A 21,114-nucleotide genomic window follows, 5' to 3' on the forward strand; every position below is an offset into this window, starting at 1 on the left:
GTCATTAGATAAATATATTCTTACAAATAAATTTATCAGTTATGTATTATAAAAGAATTAATTACAAATAAAATATCAAGATCAAATGAAAACTTCCTTATATTTTGAAAGTCATTGAATTGGCCGGTTTTAGTTTTGTTAGGTTGGTTTTTTTTGTGTGATGGGTATCGAAACCACCAAATATAAATTCTTACAATAAAATAATATTAAAATAGCATTATAGAGAAGTAGAGTCAAATTCAAAAGGATTGGTTATCCAATTTCGGTCTTCTCGTGACCAAAATTATTGTCGCGATTTAACGACCTGTGGGTTGCAGATTCGAAATTGTAAAAATAAATTTAAGCAAATAAAATAAATGAGTTTAGCCTTAGCCTTGGTATACCTCAAACTTGAACCAATATTTAAGAGAAGGTTTTTCCTTCTAATCTATAAGTTGGTTGTAGCGATCGAGGACGTCTCAAACCACTAGTTTTTCCTCTTGTAGTCGGTTTTGGTACGACCTGCAAATCGATCCTTATCGAATTTTTAACCACATGACATGTACCCGTAATTTAAGACTTTAACAGTCTTGTGATCTGAAAATCCTTACTCGAATTAACGACCTCAACCGTGTGGGTCGTTTAAATCCGATCACTATCTTCCTTAATGGAATCCAACTAATTTTTTCCACTTGAACATGCCAATTTGGTCACGTGATTTTGAATACAGCACAGCCGACTCAACTTCCCAACTGTATGCCAAAAGATTACAACCCAACGTGCACTTTTTTGAATTGAAATCGAATACTATCCTATATACCAGAGAAATAGCAAATACCGAATTATAAAGTATTTAGTGTAGGTAGAGAATACTGAATTACAAAGTATTTAGTGTGGGTTCATATCTCACGATTACTTTGTCAAAGCGATAACCGGAAAGGGACTTAGTTAAACATGAAATAAATCATTCTAGATGGTGAATGGAAATGATTTTAATAGGAATTGTGGAAGTTGGAAAGGGGAAAGGGCTTGGAAGGCAAATAAGCTAAAATGTTGAAAAGAAATGAGAAGGAAAAAGATTAGCAGAATGAAAAGCAATTGACGAGAGAGCGGAAGGAAAACAAGAACTGATTAATGCCAAAAGTCAAGTTGGTAATGTCATGTGGTTATAGACACAAGTGTATTTATACCTACTTTTAATGCTAAAATTTACATTATCGCTCAATAAATTAAAATTTAAAAATCAAATTTAAACTAATTATAAGATTTTGACAATATCAAAAATAATTTGATCTTTATCCAGCCAACTTCAAAGCTTCAATCTTTCAATCTACCCCTCCTATTTGCTTTTTGTATGATTTTGAAATTCAGCATACCAACTTCATTCCTGATAAGAAAAACCCAAGTTTAGTAGCATCTTTTATTCGATAATTAACCAAAAATAAATATATTAAAAACATAAATTTATCTCACTATCAAATTGGTTGCGGTTTTAAGTTGGGTAAAGACAATTTAGTCAATTGAAAAATCAAAACGGTTATCTGAATTAACCAACTTTAAAATACTTATTACTTTAATATATTTTAAAATATATAACTATCATATTAAGATGAAAGGTAATTCATATGCGACCCCTTATCTATATTTACGTCAAATATGGATTGAGTCTACTTTTAACTTTTCTATTTTATATAAATATCCCACCCTTATCTATATTTTTGGCTTTGCCTTTGTTTCCCACTACCATAGTTGATAACACAAATGAAAAGTCCCTAAAAGTATATTTAGTGTATGATTTATGGTATATAAATATTAATTTTTTGGGATCTGTGACCACTCTTATAAATAATGTTGTTTTCAAAATTCGAACTTAAGTTTTCTTTTAAAAATGCTATTTAATATTTGTTACTACTGCAATCCTTGGATTTCATGCAATTAGAAATTTGAAAGATGAACACGATAATTTAGAGCGGTCTGGCCTCAATTGCCTCCTCCACTAGCTTAGCTTTCTACAACTAAGGATTTTCCCAAATTTACTAATTTGATAACCTTTGAGGACAAAGTTTAACCTTACAACTCCCTTAAGATTTCTATCTCAAATCTTAATACACAAATTCTCTCAAGGAAATACAAATAAGTGAACAAAGAAATGATCCTTACAAGATTAATGTGTTTGCAAATTAAGTTCAAATACAATGAAATACACTTGAGCAAAAAGAATAGAAGTAAAGCTCACAAGTGTATGTAAAAAGAATATGGAAATAGTAAGCTCAAAGGTTGTTTGATTGATAATTTATTATTGAAAGTGCTTTCTTGTTGTTGTAGGATATTTAAAAGTTGATATTTATACCTCCTAATTGATTTCCAACCGTTGACGTTGTTGGTGTCATGAATAGAGTCATTGAGATGTAAAAACCAGAGCATTTAATTCACCTGCAACATCGAATATTGATACCATATAAAAATGTATCAATAATTTTTGCAATAAATGCTAAATTCAGTTACTGTTGGAGTTTTACTATCGATACCAAAACAATTTTATCGATACTTTATAAAAAGGTATCAAGACCGTATCAATACTTTGTAGGTTTTGTGAGAAACATAATGCTATTTTGGTATCGCTTTTAAGAATAGGTATCGATAATTCAGAAAATATCGATACTTAATCAAAAGGTATCTATACTTATTAGGTTTTGTGAAAAACGAAATACCATTTTGGTATCATTTTTAAGAGAGGGTATCGATAATTCATAAAATATCGATACTTGGCCAAAAAGGTATCGATGCTTTTTGGCCTGGAGCAATTTTGACTTGTTTGAAAATTATTTGATTCGTTAAAAGTCATTTTTCTAAGTGAAAATAATTTTAACTTGATTTTAAAGTTGTGTCAAAATTTTCTAAGAGTTCAATGTAGATATTCAAAATTTTATCTCTTAGACTTCAATTTTAAACAAATCATTTTTGTCAATTTTGTTCAATTTTAACTTTTATTCAAAAATATTTCAATTTGTTTTATCAAAACATTTTATTAAATAAGGCTTGGTTTAACATTTCCCCTTTTGATATAACAAAACATTTGGTAAATTTATTTTAAATAATTGATCTCCCTTAATAAAAGTCATTTTGAATTTAATAAGGCCAAAATAAAATTTGACATACATGCAATTTGACATTCATTTTTACTTTAAGGAAAATTTGTCACAAAATTTGCATATTTGCATATAGTTAGCATAAACGAATAATCAATCAATTTACCTTTTCTTATCCCTTTTTGTTATATCAAATGACAAATAAAGTTTAAGAAGAACAAAGGTTAGTTCATCATAATAGATATATAAAAGTAAATGGGCAATGAACTAAAACAATAATGTATTTTAAAATATCAATAAAGCAATAAAGTGCAAGAAAATATAGACATAGGCATAAATAAAGAAATCTAGGTACAAATGTTATGAGTATGAAATAAATGATTTAAATCCACTCTAATCATCACTAGGAGAAAAAGGAGGAGTCGAAGGAAAACGAGCTAAGAGAGACGCCATTTGTGACTTCAATGTCGATAGCTGAGTGTTAACATCTTTCCTAAGACCTCGAACATCATTGCTCAAAAAATGGATAGCACCGAGGATGGCAGTATTGAGCTTAGAAGAAGGTTGAGATGCTTGAAAGGACGAAACCGGTGGAAGAGCATGCTTGGATGAAGGGACGTGTTCAAAAACGCCTTCATCATCATCATCTTCATTGGCAATCGGATTACCTCCTTTAATCTACTCACCGAAGTTGGCATCATAGTGATAGTCGATATGGTGAAGTGCCCTGTAACTTATATATTGATTTGGTGTAATGGGGGAGTCTCCAAGAGTGCTAATTTCTAACATTCTAAAGATATATGACAAATATATGCCATGGGGAAGGGTGAGATTAGTAGACATCACCCTTCTGATAACCTTAGTGATGTCATTAAACATAATGAGAGTAAGGTTAGGACGCCTATTAGTTTGGATAGAATCGAGCCACCAATAATTGTTGTTTTGAAGCTTGGCATGTTTCATAATAGGACGTAAATTCTAAGTTAGGATAAGGTGGAAGACTCGATTGTGTAGAAAAAGTTCAGAAGCTAAACTAGATGGAATGAATAGAGCTAGATTAAAAGTGTCTTTTTAATTGGAGTTACCTCTAGAAGGAAATTGTAACAATCACCAAACTCTTTGACAGTGAGGCAAATAGGAGTGTTCATTAAAAATGAGGAGATGGCAACAACGGATTCACCAGACTCATCATGTTTGAGTTTGGCATTTAAATAAAAGGCTCAAACAAGATTATAAAATGTCGGTGAGGAAATTTTTAAAAAATCCATCCAACCCCAATTTTGAAAAACAAATAGATAAATAAAATTTATGGCTTCAAGCATATCAAAATCTATTTTTCTAGATTCCCAAACCTTTTTGGAAGCAAATTTTTCATTAGAATGAGATAGTGAGTTTGAGAATTGAAAACACTCATTAAAAGATGACTCTAATGCACTAGATGGATTAGAAGACGATGCATCGATTCTAGCCATTTTCTTAGGAGCCATCCTATCTAATTAAACACTTAGAAACACTAAGACTCAAAAGAAAACTCTTTGGGGAATTTTAACAAACATTTGGTGGGTAAGGGTTTTAGGTCAAAATGTTAAGAAAATTCTTTAGAAATAGGTAACCTTTTGCAACAAAAGATAATATATAGTGTTCAAAACAACCTAATAAACCATCAAGAAGCACTATTTCAACCTATATTTTATAAAATCAATAAGTTGAAAGTTTTAGAGTTTTACCTCAAAAATGTTGAAATAGGCAAAGTCTCCACACAATGTTGAACAAATCTTGAGGAAATGATGTTTGAAGGTGTTGAAAAGCTAGGATTTGACGAAAAAATCAAGAAATTTGAAGAAATTTTGGAGAGTTGAGAGGTTTTCGGTGGAGGGAAGAAAAAAAATAGAATTTTGGAAATTTGTTTTAGAAACTGTTGCAGGTACCTTTAAAAACCACTATTTTGTCAAGTAAGTTCATACAATTTAAATAAGTTTATGTTTATGTTGTGTTATGCTTAATTATGAAATGGTGTCATTGCCAATTATAAATTATGGTATAAATTAAGGTTAAAATCCGATGAACTTAGTACAAGTCTTGTATACGAGGTTACGGGTTGAAGCCGATGGAATTGAGTTCTAACATTTGTTGCGGACTCGAGGAAACATACACATTAAGCCCTGGCCATGCTCTCTTTTGTGTAGGTTAACTCAGACGGGTAATTAGGCACTATTGTTTATGATTAGCTCAGATGAGTAATTTATACTTGTCATGTAGGTTTTACCCGAACGAGTAACTAGACATTATTATTCATGTTTAGCTCGGAGGAGCAATTGATATCTATCGTGTAGGTTTAACCCAAATGGTAACTAAGCACTATTATTTTCACCTGTATACTAAGTACTTTTACGTTGTTTCATCGGGTAGAATTATAAAATGAAAATGTGATGATATGAGGTTGATGTTGGTGAGAAGAATATTCATGATCTGGATATATAATGCAAGTTGAATTGTGTTAGAAATATGAACATTTGAGGTTATATGTATGTCTTGAGCTCAAAACCTTATGTATTTAATGATGTTAAAGATAATTGTTTGGCATAATGAACTTATATGTGTTAAGTAATTGTTTATATTGTATAAGCTTACTAAGTATTCTCAATACTTACTTGTGTTACTACCTTTCTGTAGATTTTGGACGTCTAGAATGTGTCGATTGAATCAGCGAGAAGCACACAGTTATTGTCTCTCGATCCAATAGACTTTTAATGTTTCAAACTTGGTTAACTGTGGCATGTACATAGGATGGTTAAAACTTGTACAAGTTGATGTATGTGATGGCATAGTTATGTTTGTATAAAAGTCCTTTTGGTAACTTGATATGTGTGGTATGGTTTGTGCCAAGTTTGGTATTTAGAAGTTAATGATAATGACAAGTTTGAATGATGTTTTTTATATGAATTAGTTTATGGTATAAAATGGTTAAGGCATGATTTGTATTTGACTTGAGTTTAATGTTTTATTGGTGCCAATGAGGGCATATTGGTTGTGTGTTTAGATGGTTATATGAATGAATGTTTTGGCTTTGAAATGTGTATGTTTTGAAATAGGTTTGAATGGTGTAAAATGAAATTTTAGGTCACTTGTACGAAATGTATGAACATTGTTTCAAAAGGGTTAGTTTGGCTGTACACGGTCTACCACACAGCCGTGTGCCACACACGGGTGGTTGACACGGTCGTGTGCTCTGTATGTTTAGGTTGGTTTTGAGCATACACTGTCTCAATCCCTTACACGACTTAGCTACACGACCGTGTGAATGTTTGTAAATTTTACAATTAGGTCTAACACGACCATAGTTAGTTATATGGCCTGTCGACACGGCCGTGTAACCTTGATTACACAACATAAGTCCGTTACATAGTTTGAGGACATGACTGTGTGATATAGCCCACACGACCTTAACCTGTCAGACGACCTGGCCACAAGATCGTATGACCCATGTTTTGTCTTTTTACCTATCTTTTTGTAAAAGTTTCAAAATGGTCCCAATTTGGTTCCAAGCTGGTTTAAGGGCTTTCGTAAGCTCAATTGAGACTTGATGTAACACTCCTAACCTATATCCGCCGCTGAAATAGGGTTACGAAGCATTACTGAGATTTATAAATCAAATACAGATATTTCATATTATTATTCACATCATAAATCAATCATATTGTCCCTTATATGAACCCTCAAAGCCCAAATTATGCATTAATAACAAGTCGGGACTAAATCGAGAACTCAGAGAATTTTTTTACAAAATATCAAAATTTTTCCAAGGTGCAGAGGACATATGCCCGTGTGGTTAGGCTATATGTCTCACACGGTCAAGAGACACGCCCGTGTCTCAGGCCGTGTGGGCATTTGAAATAGGGACACACGGTCGTGTCCCTGCCCGTGTCCAAATTAGGGTGCTCTCTGGCTTGGGTCACACGGCCAAGCCACACGCCCGTGTGCTAGGCCGTGTGACCATACTGACTTGCATTTAATAAGGGCAGAGGTTACACGACCAAGCCACACGCTCGTGTACTAGGCCGTGTGAATAATTATGAGCATTCTGTTTTGCAAATTTAAAGATGGAGAGGACACATGACCAAACCACACGCCTATGTGCTAGGCCGTGTGTCACACACGGCTGAGACACACGCCCGTGTCTCTGCTCGTGTGGACGAAAATAGGCCGTTTCCAAGCCACATTTCTCACCCAATTTGTCTTTCACCTACATTAACATTTTACAACATTCACAAACCAATACAAGTCATTCAAACCAATCCAAACATATATCAAGTATGATAAGACCACACATATATATATATACATCAAAATATGTTAATCACAAGTCATTCCAATGGCTAGTTACAACCACAACATTATTATGCCATCATTGGCTAATTAACCTATACATGCCATTATAACCAAAATTAATTTACTATTTATACCAAAATGAGCTAATGGATAATGTGATGCTGCTCCGACTAGTTTCCAACCAAATCGAGCTTTCGAATTATTATAAAACAGGGAAAATAAAACAAAGTAAGTTTTTAAGCTTAGTAAGTTCGTATAACAGGAAATTAACTTACTATTCATTTACTTTTAAGTTATGCATCCAAAGCAATTTGGCCAATAGCCTAAACACATATCCTCATCAAACATGCTAGTCATGAATTTCACATGAATAACAAGCAACATGTATGAGCTCATCAAATATCAAATTTACATGTTCATAAACTTTCCACAACTTGTGTTCAAATATCAATTCCATGTATATCAAGTATATACGGGTAATGATTCGTTTAAAATTCATCTTAACTCATATAAGAACTTAGCCCGTTAAACCGTTTAAAATATCGATGGATACACGAGTAGTACACACGAGGTGTACAAAACTGTAATCCGCCAATTCTTATAATACCCGTCAATTCATGTTCGAGAATGCTCATATGAGCACATAAACAGGAAGCTCTCTTTAAAGCCATATAACGGAAAGCTCATGTGAGCCTTGTAAAGGGAAGCTCATAAGAGCCATGATCGGGAAGTTCGCAAGAACCATATAACAGGAAGCTCATGAGAGCCAATTATCGGGATGCTCATAAGAGCTACTAACTGGACGCTCTTTCGAGTTATGGTGTGTCCACAACACATGCAAGATCACAACCAATTCGAGAACCCTGTATCCATCGAATTTCATTTATTCAAATGGGACTTAATACTTGTCGATCATCGTCGGATATGTGACTACTTTCATATACATGACACTTGTACATTTCAAATACATAACATTCAATTTAAAACATATAAATATACAATTTAGTTACACGAACTTACCTCGACAATTGTACGTTGATTTGTTGTTTACTAATCCGATACTTTTTCTTTTCTACGATCTAACTTCGTATTTGATCTATCCAGATCTATACAAATGAATTTAACATCAATTTAATACAATTCATATCTTAGGAAAAATTACCATTTTGCCCCTATACTTTGGATTTATTACAATTTCGTCCTTAGGCTCGAAAAATGAAATTCATGCAATTTAATTCTTATTCCAAACCTAGCCTATTTTTACATGTAACAAGAGCAGCCCATGTATTTCATAAAATTCAGAATTTTTTCATAAATTTTACATCTTTTCAATTTAGCCCCTAAATCATAATTTCATCAAAATTCACTTTACAAAAGTTGTTTATCTATCAACAACCTTTCGTTTTCTACCATAAAACTTCATAATTCTACTATATTCATCCATATAAAAACTCTAATACTTTGATAACTTTACAAATTAATACCGAGATAGCTAGATTAAGCTATTATGATCCCTAAATATAAAAATTATTAAAACGGAACAAGAATACATACCTAATTAAGCCAAAATAGTTTGCTTGAAATAAGCACCCATAACTAGGGTTTCAATGTCTTTAATTTGGGAAAGATGATGAATATGATGATATTTTATTATTTAATTAATTTATCATCTTTTATTATTTCATCTTTCCAATTTCATCATTTTCTTCATTAAATTTTCTAAGGATGAATCAGCATACTTATCTACTAACTCCTCTTAATGGTCTATTTTCCATATAAGGACCTCCAATTTTGAATTCCATAGCTATTTGATCCTTTTAGCTACTAGAATTCAACTTTTGCATGTTATGCAATTTGGTCCTTTTATCAATTAAACATGTAATCGGTAAAATTTTCCTAACGAAATTTTTATATGATATTCCTATCATACAATAGACCATAAAATAATATTAAAATAATTTTTCTTCTAAACTCGAATTTGTGGTCTCGAAACCACTGTTCCAAATTCACTGAAAACAGGTTGTTACACTTGAACTTGTTTGTGATGCATGTTAAACATAGACTTAACTTGCATGTATTGATTTATTGAATATTACTAAGCAAAATGCACATGATTGTTTCTGTTTAGGTAAGGGGTGTTACATTAGTATAATAAACTTGAATAATTAATTAACTTATTTAGGTCCAAAAATTTTCATTTTAGAAATTTTTTTAAATTTTTAACTTTCTTTATATATTCATTAGAATTTTTTAAATTTTTAAATTTTTTAAAAATATAAATTCTGGAATTTTAAAAATTATTTTGAATTTTGAAAAATTATTTTAAATTTTTGAAAATTATTGTTTACTTTTTTTTGTAATTTTTCTTAAGAGAGACCAATTTGCTCATTTTCAAAATTGACAGGGACCAAAAGGGTATTTACACCAATCTGTTATTCAAATTATTCAAGTTATTTGAATTGTAAAATTTAACTCGACTCGAACTTGAAACTCGAATTACTTATTCGAGTTGACTCAAATAACTCGATTCAATTAACTTGAAATTTGATTTTTTTCGATTTTTTTAATCAAATCAAGTTTTACTCACAACTAGTTCGCAACCTTCAAAATTTCCCTGCATACCTTAAGAAATTGTTCCAAAAGAAGACAAGAAAGCCAAACAGTAAAGACTCCTTGGACGAAAAAAATACAAAGATAAGCAATAATGATTCTCTACAAAGAAAAGGCAGAGATGAACAGTAATGATTCTCTGCCAAAATTGTCTCATAAGAAAAGACGAAGATACATAGTAGAGATTCTCTGCAAAAGTTTTGTAATTTAGGGAATATATTCTTTGTAATTGTAATAATAGTCAGGAAAATAACAATTGTGTAAAGCGAGAAAAAATATTTGGATAATGTAACGAATCAAATTCTTCAACAAATGAGGCAAGAACCCTCTATAAAAGCTCTCAATTTGGCAATGAAAGACACGACTCAATACACAACTCCAAAACTCTCTTGAGCAAAATTTCTCTCCAAAAGTTTCTTAACTTTAACAAATTTAAGTTTTTGTTTTAAAAATTTTAAATTTAGAACAAATCAAATTTAAATTTTAAAAAATTTAAACCATAAAATTTCAGAGTGAAAGGGGAACAAGTAATTCTAAGTTTTACTTTCAATAAATAAATATATAAGTAAACATATATTAAGTTTTAAGTCTAAACTAAAAAAGAATCTTATTTGCTTCAAAATAAAAATAGATCAATTAAAAATATAGCCTTATTTGCTTTAAAATAAAAAAATTAAATTAAATTAAATTTGAGCCGTTGGATCTTCTATTAAATTTTGGGTTTGGGTAGATTTTTTTTCTTAAGAGTTAGGGTCTAGGCGGATTGGTCAAGCTTCAAGTCCGGTTCAAGGTGAGCAAAAATCCACCTTACCCCATTGCCATCCCTATTCTTGTAAATAAAAAAAATCGTAATTCTAATGGGGATCTATGACCGGTAACCTTATAGCTATCTCTAGGTAGTTGACCCAAAACGAAGCCAGGAAATTTTATTGGGAGATCAAAAGTAAAGTATAAACGTAGGAGGGATCAAAATGTTATTTTATTATTTGTTAATTTATATTCTTATTTTTAAAGAGAAGTAATTTTATCAATTGTAGGGGTTAAAGTACCTACCAGCCTCCTCTAATTTTGCCATTATTGAATCCAAATCAAAAACCAAAAGAAAGAGGTTATTTCATTAGTATAATTTTGTTCATAATGTAGAACTGATGTACCAATAAATTTAATTTTCTAAAATATTAATTCATCCGAATATAAAAGGTATTTTTATGTAGCACATACTTGATCATTGTTCATGGTAGTTTTTTTCTCTGCCAACCAAATTTTTATATACCATTGCTGGTACCAATTTTATTTGAAAACTAATGTATGATTTAATACGTAAAAACCTTCTGCCTTTTATACTCATATTTGCATGGGATTAACTTTGTTGTATCATCCATCAATTGAGTTGCGCAATTCGTCTCGTTCTACCTTCCGGCAGTCCGATGAACAGTTCGGTCTCGACGTCCGAGCTTGGACTGCTTTCGTCGTACGGTACATTGTCTTCTTGCTCGCTCAATCCTTTCCATGATTTTGTTCCACACTGAGACATGAACAACTAATGGTAGGTACAATGAATACTAAAGATATCAATGAGATAATCAATAGCGGAGCGTGCCAAAAATTTTGAGGTGTTTAATTATAACTTTTTAAAAAATTCAAGAGTCTAATTAAAATTTTCAAAAAAAAATTAAGGGCTTAATGAGTATTATAAAAAATTCTGGGGGTTTGGAGTTTTTAAAAATTTTGAAAAATCTAAAGGATTAATTAAAATTTCTAAAATTGAAGGGCCTGATTAAATAGTAAATAATATTACATTACTTTAGACCTTACCTTTTCACAAAGCTTTTCATTTTCAGCAGCTAAGGCTTTCTCCTGAGCCAAAAAAATAATAAGGTAGTTGTTAGCAATCAGCTAACTCAAAAGGATTAATTGCACATAATGTTCTTAAATTATTACTCAAATTTTAAAAATTTTTAATGGAGTTTTCAAAGTATTAGTATTGTATCAACAAATTCTTTTCATTAGTCTCATGGTTAGTTTGTGCGTTACATTTTAGCTCGAATCTAACATTGAGTATATTTAAACTATATGGTGGATTAAATTTTAAACATATCTGGACTTATCGGATAGACAACATAGATATGATATGTTAAAAGAAAACACAAACATACCTTTTAAATTTTAATGGCGTTATATTGTTTTCTTTTAATATATCAATACAAGCTATCTATGCCCCATATATACACGTGTTTTAAATATGATTCATCTCAAATTCGAGTTAACATTTAATGCTCAAGCTAACATTAGATTAAATGAAGGACCCGATTGATACAAATTAAATACTTTAAATACTCAATCAAAACATTTTAAAGTTCAACAACCAATTTAAAAGAGTTAATTGCACAAAATATCCGTAAACTATGATCCTCATTCTAAATTGATCTCAAAACTTCAAAATATTCTAATTACATACTTAAACTATCGATGTTATATCAATTAACTCCTATTATTGCAATCATTAATTTAACCATTAAATGACTTGTAAAATCTTATGTGACATAACTTAAATTGAAAATGTTAAAGAAAAGTAAAATGTTGCCGCATAACTTTTAAAATTAAAACTAAAAATAAAGTAAAATCGAAGAAAAATGGAAAGAGAACGATAGTTTCTATAAAAACTTTGAAAACCTCAACACGAAATTTTTTCAACATCCATTTTTCTTTAATTTTTCATTTTAAAGTAATGTCTCATTTAACAATTAAATTAACGGTCTTAGTAACAGAAGGATCTTACTGATATAACACCAATAGTTTGAGGATGTAATTAAAATCTTTTAAAGCTCAAGGACCAATATAAAATGAGGGTCACAGTTTAGGGATGTTTGGTGCAATTAACTCAATTTAAATCTAAATCACAATTTAATTCAGAACATTGTTGAAACCCAAAAGGTTTACCTTTTCTTTCAATTGTTCAATCTGGTCCCTGAAAATTTGTGTCTGAAAAAATGGACAATAATTAGTGTTAAAATGTGTTTATATTTTCATTGTATAAATTAAAAAAAAAAAAAAAAAACACCAAATATTAATAGTTTTCACAATCAAACCTTTCTTGCTCTGATGATGCTCACACTCTTTTCTAATTGCTGTTCTATCTCTTGTAATTCTTCAAGCGTGCATGAACCCAAATTCTCTCCAAGTAGTTTCCTATGGCCATTTTAGAATCAAATTTCAACTATCTTTTTTCATTTGTCTCAGTCCTTGTATTTTTCGAAACCTTGAAATTTAGCCCCTCTACTTTTTAGATTTTAAAGTTCAAGGTCAACTGTTAACACTATTAAATTTTGATCTAACATTTGAAATAAAAAAGCTTATTCACTTGGCAGCAATGTAATTAAAAATGAGGTAATTAACCTTAATTTAACAAAAAAAAACACAGTTAATAATTGAACTTAAAATTTAAAATTTGAAAAATAGAGAGACTAAATTTCAAAATTTTTAAGAGTACATGGACTTATCTTATATTTTAACCCCAATATATATTTGGGGGGGGGGGGGGTTGAATCTTATAAAAAGACCAATACCTTCTTGAAACTTCAAGATCCTCTAATGCCTTCAACATGTTTGCTGATTCAGTCTTTAGATGCTGCATTCTCAGTCAATATGCACCATAAAAGCATGAAATTAATAACCTGGCTATATATAAAATTTATATTTGATACACAAACAGTATATAATTTTATGCATCATCAATAAATTAGATGATGCAACATCCAAGTGTAATTTTATATTATATTAACTTATGACTTCATCACTTTCGAAAAGACTAAATAGAAATTTTTTCATTTTTAGAGACACCAAAGTGTGATTTTACCACATAGTAACTAATAATCTATCATTTATTTGAGACTAAAAGATAATTTTTCTATTTGAGGGGGAGCAATGCCCTACCTGTCTCCACCCAATTTGCCCCTAGCAGCATCATCTAATTTACTGATTATGTATACCATGAATACATATAAGAAATGGCCTATTTTACTTCATCAAAATTTGGTGGTCGTACTTTTACAAAAACTCATAAATCAATCTAATTGGACAATACTGTTAAAGCTTACCAATTTATACATGACAATTAACAAAAAGTAGCGACTCAAATTCATGTGTTTACTAACAAATGGAGGAGAATCTATATAAAGTAAAGAGATGAAAATCATAAATAAATCTATAATTAATTGCATTAAGACATCAAAAACAAAAGACATGCTAACCTGCAGGTTTTGTTCAATTGGCTTATTGGTTTCGTTATCCTTTGTATGCCGCCTATAACGTTCTACAGTTTGCTGCATGCTAAATAAATTAAAAACCAAACAATGTTTTAATTAGGACAGAAGGCATAAATGCAATAAAAACCTCAAATAAAATCAGAAAAAGAAATGATTAACTAAACAGTATCATTAAGCATTTCCACAATGAATTTCAAAAGATGAAAGAAAATATCTATGCACATATAAAACATGACATAAACATTTTCAAACACAATGATCAGAGTTGTATATGAAATCATCCGTAGATCATTAAGACATTAGGTAAACAAAGTTGACTAATGTTGCTGTCTTTTCTCTGAAGATATTATTGGATTTAAACATGAATAACATCCAATTATATATTTTTCTAATAAGACTAATACTACATAAATAGATTAAAAAAGACCATTTCCATATGATACTTCCAAGACGCCCTTTTATTTTAGAAATATAGTTTAAGAAAAACATTGTTTTATATTGCAATAATATCAGTATATGATGAAAGGGATAGTACTACAAGGTTATCAGAAAAGTGTACCCTTTCTTTCAAATAAACATTATTTTTCAAGCCAACACTATATACAAGGAAAATTTTAAAGTTTATCTTTTAGGACAAGGTACAGTTTAAATATTTTTGGTTTCACTTTTGGTTAGTCCTATAAACCGGCATCATTCTAGTCACTAAGTTGTTATAGTAATTAGGGATTAGTCATAAAATATAGTTTAATTTTGGTTCTTGGGAAAACCCCACATGAAAGAACAATGTTGTGGAGAGTATATAGCACTAAATGATGTGCGTAAGTGAGAGTTATTATGGCAGAATCAAACAACCCTAAGTATGAAAATTGGTGCTGAACAGCAAATTAATTGAAAAGTGAGGGGGGTTTAAAGAAAATTATTATTTACCTAGAGCTTGCAAATTCAAAGAGCTTGCCTCTAGGAGAGAAGATGATTAAAGCAACTTCAGCATCACAAAGAACTGATAGTTCAAAAGCTTTCTTTAGTAGCCCATTTCGTCGCTTTGAGAATGTAACTTGCCTGCTTGTATCGTTCTCTATGCGCCTCATTTGTGTTTTTCCCCTCACCATGATGAGGATCTTCGTACCTTCAAAGCCAAGAAAACATATATATATATATATATATATATATGAAATACCAAACAGGCATTAAAACAAACACATGGAAAACACAAGAATATAAATGAACAAAAAAAGAAAAACAGTTATAAAAGAAGCAAATTATAAAACCCAGAAAACCTTTTTTCCTTTACATGGATTTGTAAGAAGAAACTGAGGGTTTTAAGCATATATGTATATGTATATGTATATATGAAAATCAAAATCTTACCAAATTGGCAAGCAAAGAACTTGGAACTTTTTTTTTTTTTTGCTTAAATATTACAGATACCGAAAGGAGATCAGATCAAGTAAACATTTAAATCATGTAATTTTTTTTTTTTTTTTTTGTGATCTGATCCTTTGAACAATCAAAAGAACAAAAACCCAGAAAGCTAAAAGTGAAGAAAGATATCCAGAAAAAACCCAAAAATTAGAATTTTTTTTTATGGTGATTGATTTGATTTGGGGTTGTGTCCCTTTATTAGTCGCCACTATCAAAGGAAAAAATTTAAACTACAAAACCCCACAAAACATCATCCTTTCCTTTTTCATCTATCTTTTAAGCTTTTTTTCTTCTCTTGTAAAAATTTTCTATATACAAACAGCACAGGTGTAAAGCAAAAGCATATATATATATATATATATATATATATAAAATAGAGTTTAAAATGAACAGAAAATGGATTTTTGCTTCTTATGGTAAACTCATTAATACAAAATCCAAAGATACTACAAACTTACATGAAAAAGCAAAAGGAAAAAAAACTACTTTACTAAAAAAATACAGCAAGTGGGTTTAAAAGAGAAAGAAAAGAGATTTTATAAACAAATATTTTGTACTTCAAATAAAATTTTAATTTTTTGATAAATAAAATTATCTTGTTGAGAAAGAAGTTAAAAAAAAAGGAGAGAGAGTATGGGACAAATAAATGGGGACAAGATAAGATGGTCCGTACAATTCCGTACACAGAAGACCAATTAGGTTTCGAAAACTCAACAAGAGATAATAATAAATTATTATTATTATTTTCTTTCTCAAAAACCTTAAAAAGGGAAAAAGGTTTTTTGTTTTTAGAAGCTTCTTTAATTTTCTTGTAAGATAAAATTAATTTATTATTATTATTATTGAAACTGAAAATCGAGATGAAAAAGCGGTTATTATTTTTAGGCTGACAATCAAAAAGATGTGGTTTCTAATGTTATTTGATAAATACTTGAGTAAGCAGTGTTTATTATTTAATAATGATTTAAAATATAATATTTGAGATATTCACAACTCCATCGGTTCACTCTTTTTTAGTTTGGGTTTAGTTTTTCTTAACTTCGGGTTGGGTCGAATTCATCGTTTACAAACTAAGTTTATATTAATATTAATATATTTTTATAATTAAATTCGAGTTTCACCACATTCTGTGCTTGGGTTGAGTTAGCTTGTTAATTTATTAATGTAAAAAACTTTTAAGTTATTGGTTGTTAAGGTTTTTTTTTTAAGTTCAACTAGTGAATTCCGAGCGACAATTCGACGATCGGTTCAGTGGTTCAATACACATCGATAAGTAAAAGAATATATTTTAGATCCAAGTTGATCTGACAATCATTGATAGAGATCGGAAAAAAAAGTTGTTTGGATTTTGATTCACAGATTTGTGACATTCAAAGTTCTTTTCTGAAAAAAAAAACTTAATTGTAGAAGAGAAGGGAAATGAGAGCTTTTGATTGATCCAGGTGGTACAAGTAGAGAAGGCCATACTGTAACTATTTTAACAGCCCAATGACTTAAATGAAAACTTTCGAATAGCTTAGTGATTATTTTGTAATTTTTAAAAGTTAAATAACCAAAATATAAATTTAAAAATAAATACAAAAGTAAATGTGAATAGGTATACATGTTATTGTAGAAAGGTTTTCAATTTGATTAGTATTCTTATTGATGCCTTTTATGGGCATTGGCTGAGGTTGTTGTCCAACACGAAAGGGTTCTCTTTCACTTGCTGCTGCCTTCACAACTTGACAAACTAGCCTATGGTTATTCTAATGGGGGACCACAATGATGCTGTTGCTACCTTTTTTCTTCTTTTTTCAATCTAAGGGTCCATATTCCCTTTTGGGATATGTGAGATCACATCGTGGCCCTTCAACAACTTTGCTTTATAGTAATAGAAAAAATATTAGGTTTAATTATGGTTTTATCCCTCTATTATGTTGAAATTAGGATTCAAACCCTTCATTTTAGTTTGGTGTCTCTACTCTCTCCTTTTTTTTTTAATATAATGGTATTAGTATGTTCATCTTGATAACACCATTAGTGGTTGTTGTTAAAATGATTAACATGAAGTTTTTTTAAACAACGTTAAGCGTGTTTACCTTTATTCAAGTATGGAGTTGGGCTGAAAGTAAGTTAATTGGACTCGAAGTTTAGACTTGACTATTGAAAGTATTGTAAAAAGAAAGTAAGCTATGAGGCATTGGGATTTGGGTTTCCACACGTTCTTCGATACTTATATTGATAAGGAGATTAAGGAAAATGGAGGGAGCAATCGAGCAAGGATATTTTAGTAGAGCAAAAGTAATGCTTAAAATATGAGGAAGATGGGATGATACCTAGCTTTTATATTTGACTTGGAGGCTAAATTAAAGTTACCTATTAGATCGTGAGGATTGGTTCCTTCCTTTTGTCTTTAGTTGGCAAGTTTTACAAGGTCGTTTATGTGTCAATCTTAGCCTGTCACATATATTGGGGCTGACTTGTCACGAGTTGTCATTTACTAATGCTTCTAAACCTCGTGGACCGTGAATTTTTAGCATTTTTCTTCGACAATTGGTTTTACGAAATATTTGGTTGTGACAAGAATAGGATAATCCCTTTCAAATTTATTAATAGACCTCAAGAGTATACATAATAGTTATATAGCAGTAGTCACATAGGAATAGGAAAGATATATAATATATTCCTAAATATATGCCTATAAGATATACAGTAATATAAAATATATTCCTAAAAGATAATATCTCTATATCCTAACAGCCCCTCTCAAATTGGAGCATGCAGATCTTAAATGCCCAACTTGCTAAAAAGGTATTCAAATTGCAGTTTACTAAGCGCCTTTGTAAAAATGTTAGCCAACTGAATGGAGGTCGGAATATAAGAAGGTACAATCAACCCATCCTGGATTGCATCCATAACAAAGTGACAATCCACTTCAATATGTCTAGTATGCTCGTGAAATACAGGATTCTGTGTATTATGCAACGCAAATTGACTATCATAAAATAAAAGAATAGCTTTAGGATGATGAACACCTAAGCTCAATAGCAAAGCCTTCAGCCACTTAAGCTCACAAGTGATGGAAGCCATAAACCTATACTCAACCTCAGTGAAAGAACGAGAAACAATTTGTTGTTTCTTAGTTTTCCGTGAAATAGGAGATTGTCCCAAAAAGACAAGCCAACTAGTGAGGACGATGCAAATTTTTTTTGTGTTAAACACCAAGCTCAATACCATAACAAGAATAGGGTAATCCCTTTTAATATTATTGATAGACCTCAAGAGTATACATAATATTTATACAGTAGTAGTCACATAGGAATATGAAAAATATATAATATATCCCTAAATGTATTCCTAAAAGATAATATCCTATAATCATATCCTAACAGGTTGATATGTAAATTTGTTATTATTGAACATGATTAATTGAATTTCCACATAGCCCCGACATACAATCGAATAATAAAAAAAAAAATCTCCACTCATCATATCTTTTATAGTAGCAACTTATGGTAAAAAATTTGATTTGATATAATTGAATATGAATAGTTCTAGGCATGACTAATTTGGACTTAGCAAATGATTAAATTATATCAATCTTTTTTTTCTTGATGCATTACCCAGGCCCGGCTATGGGGGTCGTCTGGAGGTGCGGCCGCCCAATGCCTAAGGTTGAAAGAGGTCCAAAATATTGTTTTCCAGTTGTTAAGAGGCCCAAAAAAAATTTAGCTTTTAAGGGCCCAAAATTTTTTTTACCAACTTTTAAGTAAAAAAAATTTTCTCCAACTTTTAAGTAACTTAAAACCTATTTCATTGTTTTGTCTAGGGTCCCAAAAATGTCAAAGAACGGGCTTGGCAATATCTAGAACTACTCATGACTTTTTTCAACCCTTAAATAGAAGGATAAACATGTTGCAATTCGCTCGAATTCACATCTTCCTACAATGGCAATAATGTTAATACCAATCAAGTTAAATACTTAATTAATAGAAAAAGAAAGAAATATATTAAAAGGAAAGAAGAGAAGAGAGAAGCTATGGGTTTTATAAAAGAAAAGAGAGAAGCTTAAAGACACTAATTTCTAAGAAAGTTTTAGAGAATCAAACACATTTATCAGATGTTTGGTGTTTTTTCCTAGTATTTGCGGTCCTGGTTTTAGCAAATGCCTTGGATGGTCCCCCACTTCCCACCAATGTAGCAAAAAGCACATGTGACATTTAAAGTAAACCGAGGATGCCCTAAATGAAGAAATTTGACACCCTCTTTTGTTGGGAACTGTCACATCCTTTTGCCATTATTTCTGCATTTATATGTTTCTACAATAACATTATTTGAGGTAAAAAGTATTATGAATGAAATATATTAGGAGTTAGAATTTTATTTTATTCTTTTTCTTTAAAAATAAATAAATAAATAAATTTGTATATGTTAGATTAAAGAGTAAATTTATCATTTTTTAATATATTAAATACTCGTCTGTGTACGTCAACATAATATACACATGGCACGCCGTATATAACTACATGGTTATTCCATTAGTCATGCCAGTTTTTACTAATACAAATGGATGGAAATTTTAACAAAATGGACCATTTTACTCCTTAATTTAATGTACATAAACTAATTTACTCATTTTTTAAAGTAGAGATGACAAAATGCAATATGATTCTTAATACAATGACCTCCATAGCACTTTTATCTATTTGGGGGGTTAAATGGATTGTAAGGAAGAAATGATGCAAGTTGCTAATATGAGTGGATTCAATTAGTTAAGCATTAAAGTTCGAGTTTCACTAACAGTTCCATATACTAATTGATTTGTAAATACTACTTTCAATTTTTTACGAGACTAATAATGTACATTCACCCTAACCTTTTATCATTATTAATGCAAGTATATGTTTGTACTATATAATTTAAATATTTATGGCTTCAAATTTTATAGTATTTAAAGGTTAATGGATTTTAAAGATTAAATGACGCAAATTGTAAATATAGATTGATTCAATTAATTAAGTATTCATTAACAATGTTAATAAGTACTAAAATTCAATTTCACTAATCATTTCATTTAATGATTAATCTGTAAATACCATTTTCAACCACCGATATTATTAGTCACATTGTTATCTATGTTGCTTCATTTTGTATTTAAGGTTATGTACAAATCTTGGGTTGGTACCACTTCTTTTCTAATAGTAATGGTTGGTGTATCTATAAATGTATTATAATAAAGTGTAGCTACCTACATTACTATTGAAAATCAATTCCCCATCTAGCAATGGTGGAGTTTGAAAGCAACGAGTCAAAAAATTATTTCAATTAACTCGAATTTAAATATGATATTATTTAATTTGATGAACTTAAAAGATTAACATCTCAAATTTGTCCAACTTGAAATCAAATTGACCTAAACTTAAATGATCTAAACCTGG

At 30.4% G+C, this 21,114-nt stretch overlaps 1 protein-coding gene across 3 annotated transcripts; it reads right to left on the bottom strand.

Moving 5' to 3' along the window:
• Window positions 1–11,158: 11,158 nt before the first annotated feature.
• Window positions 11,159–16,274, bottom strand: LOC105763812 (MADS-box protein SOC1). 3 transcript variants are annotated; one of them, XM_012582176.2, is made up of 8 exons: window positions 16,153–16,274; window positions 15,200–15,398; window positions 14,258–14,336; window positions 13,574–13,635; window positions 13,097–13,196; window positions 12,948–12,989; window positions 11,823–11,864; window positions 11,159–11,547 (listed from the first exon to the last, which is right to left on the bottom strand). In XM_012582176.2, the coding sequence occupies exons 2-8, from the start codon at window positions 15,379–15,381 to the stop codon at window positions 11,389–11,391; spliced, it is 666 nt and encodes a 221-aa protein (XP_012437630.1). In that variant the 5' UTR covers window positions 15,382–15,398; window positions 16,153–16,274; the 3' UTR covers window positions 11,159–11,388. The 3 variants fall into 3 exon arrangements, with proteins under 3 accessions (XP_012437630.1, XP_012437629.1, XP_012437632.1); XM_012582175.2 differs by lacking the exon at window positions 16,153–16,274 and adding an exon at window positions 15,641–16,076; XM_012582178.2 differs by lacking the exon at window positions 16,153–16,274 and adding an exon at window positions 15,641–16,057 and having other exon boundaries at window positions 11,159–11,532.
• Between the last annotated feature and the right edge of the window lie 4,840 nt (window positions 16,275–21,114).

Source organism: Gossypium raimondii, chromosome 12 (genome assembly GCF_025698545.1).
Source record: "Gossypium raimondii isolate GPD5lz chromosome 12, ASM2569854v1, whole genome shotgun sequence".
Lineage (NCBI taxonomy): Eukaryota > Viridiplantae > Streptophyta > Magnoliopsida > Malvales > Malvaceae > Gossypium > Gossypium raimondii.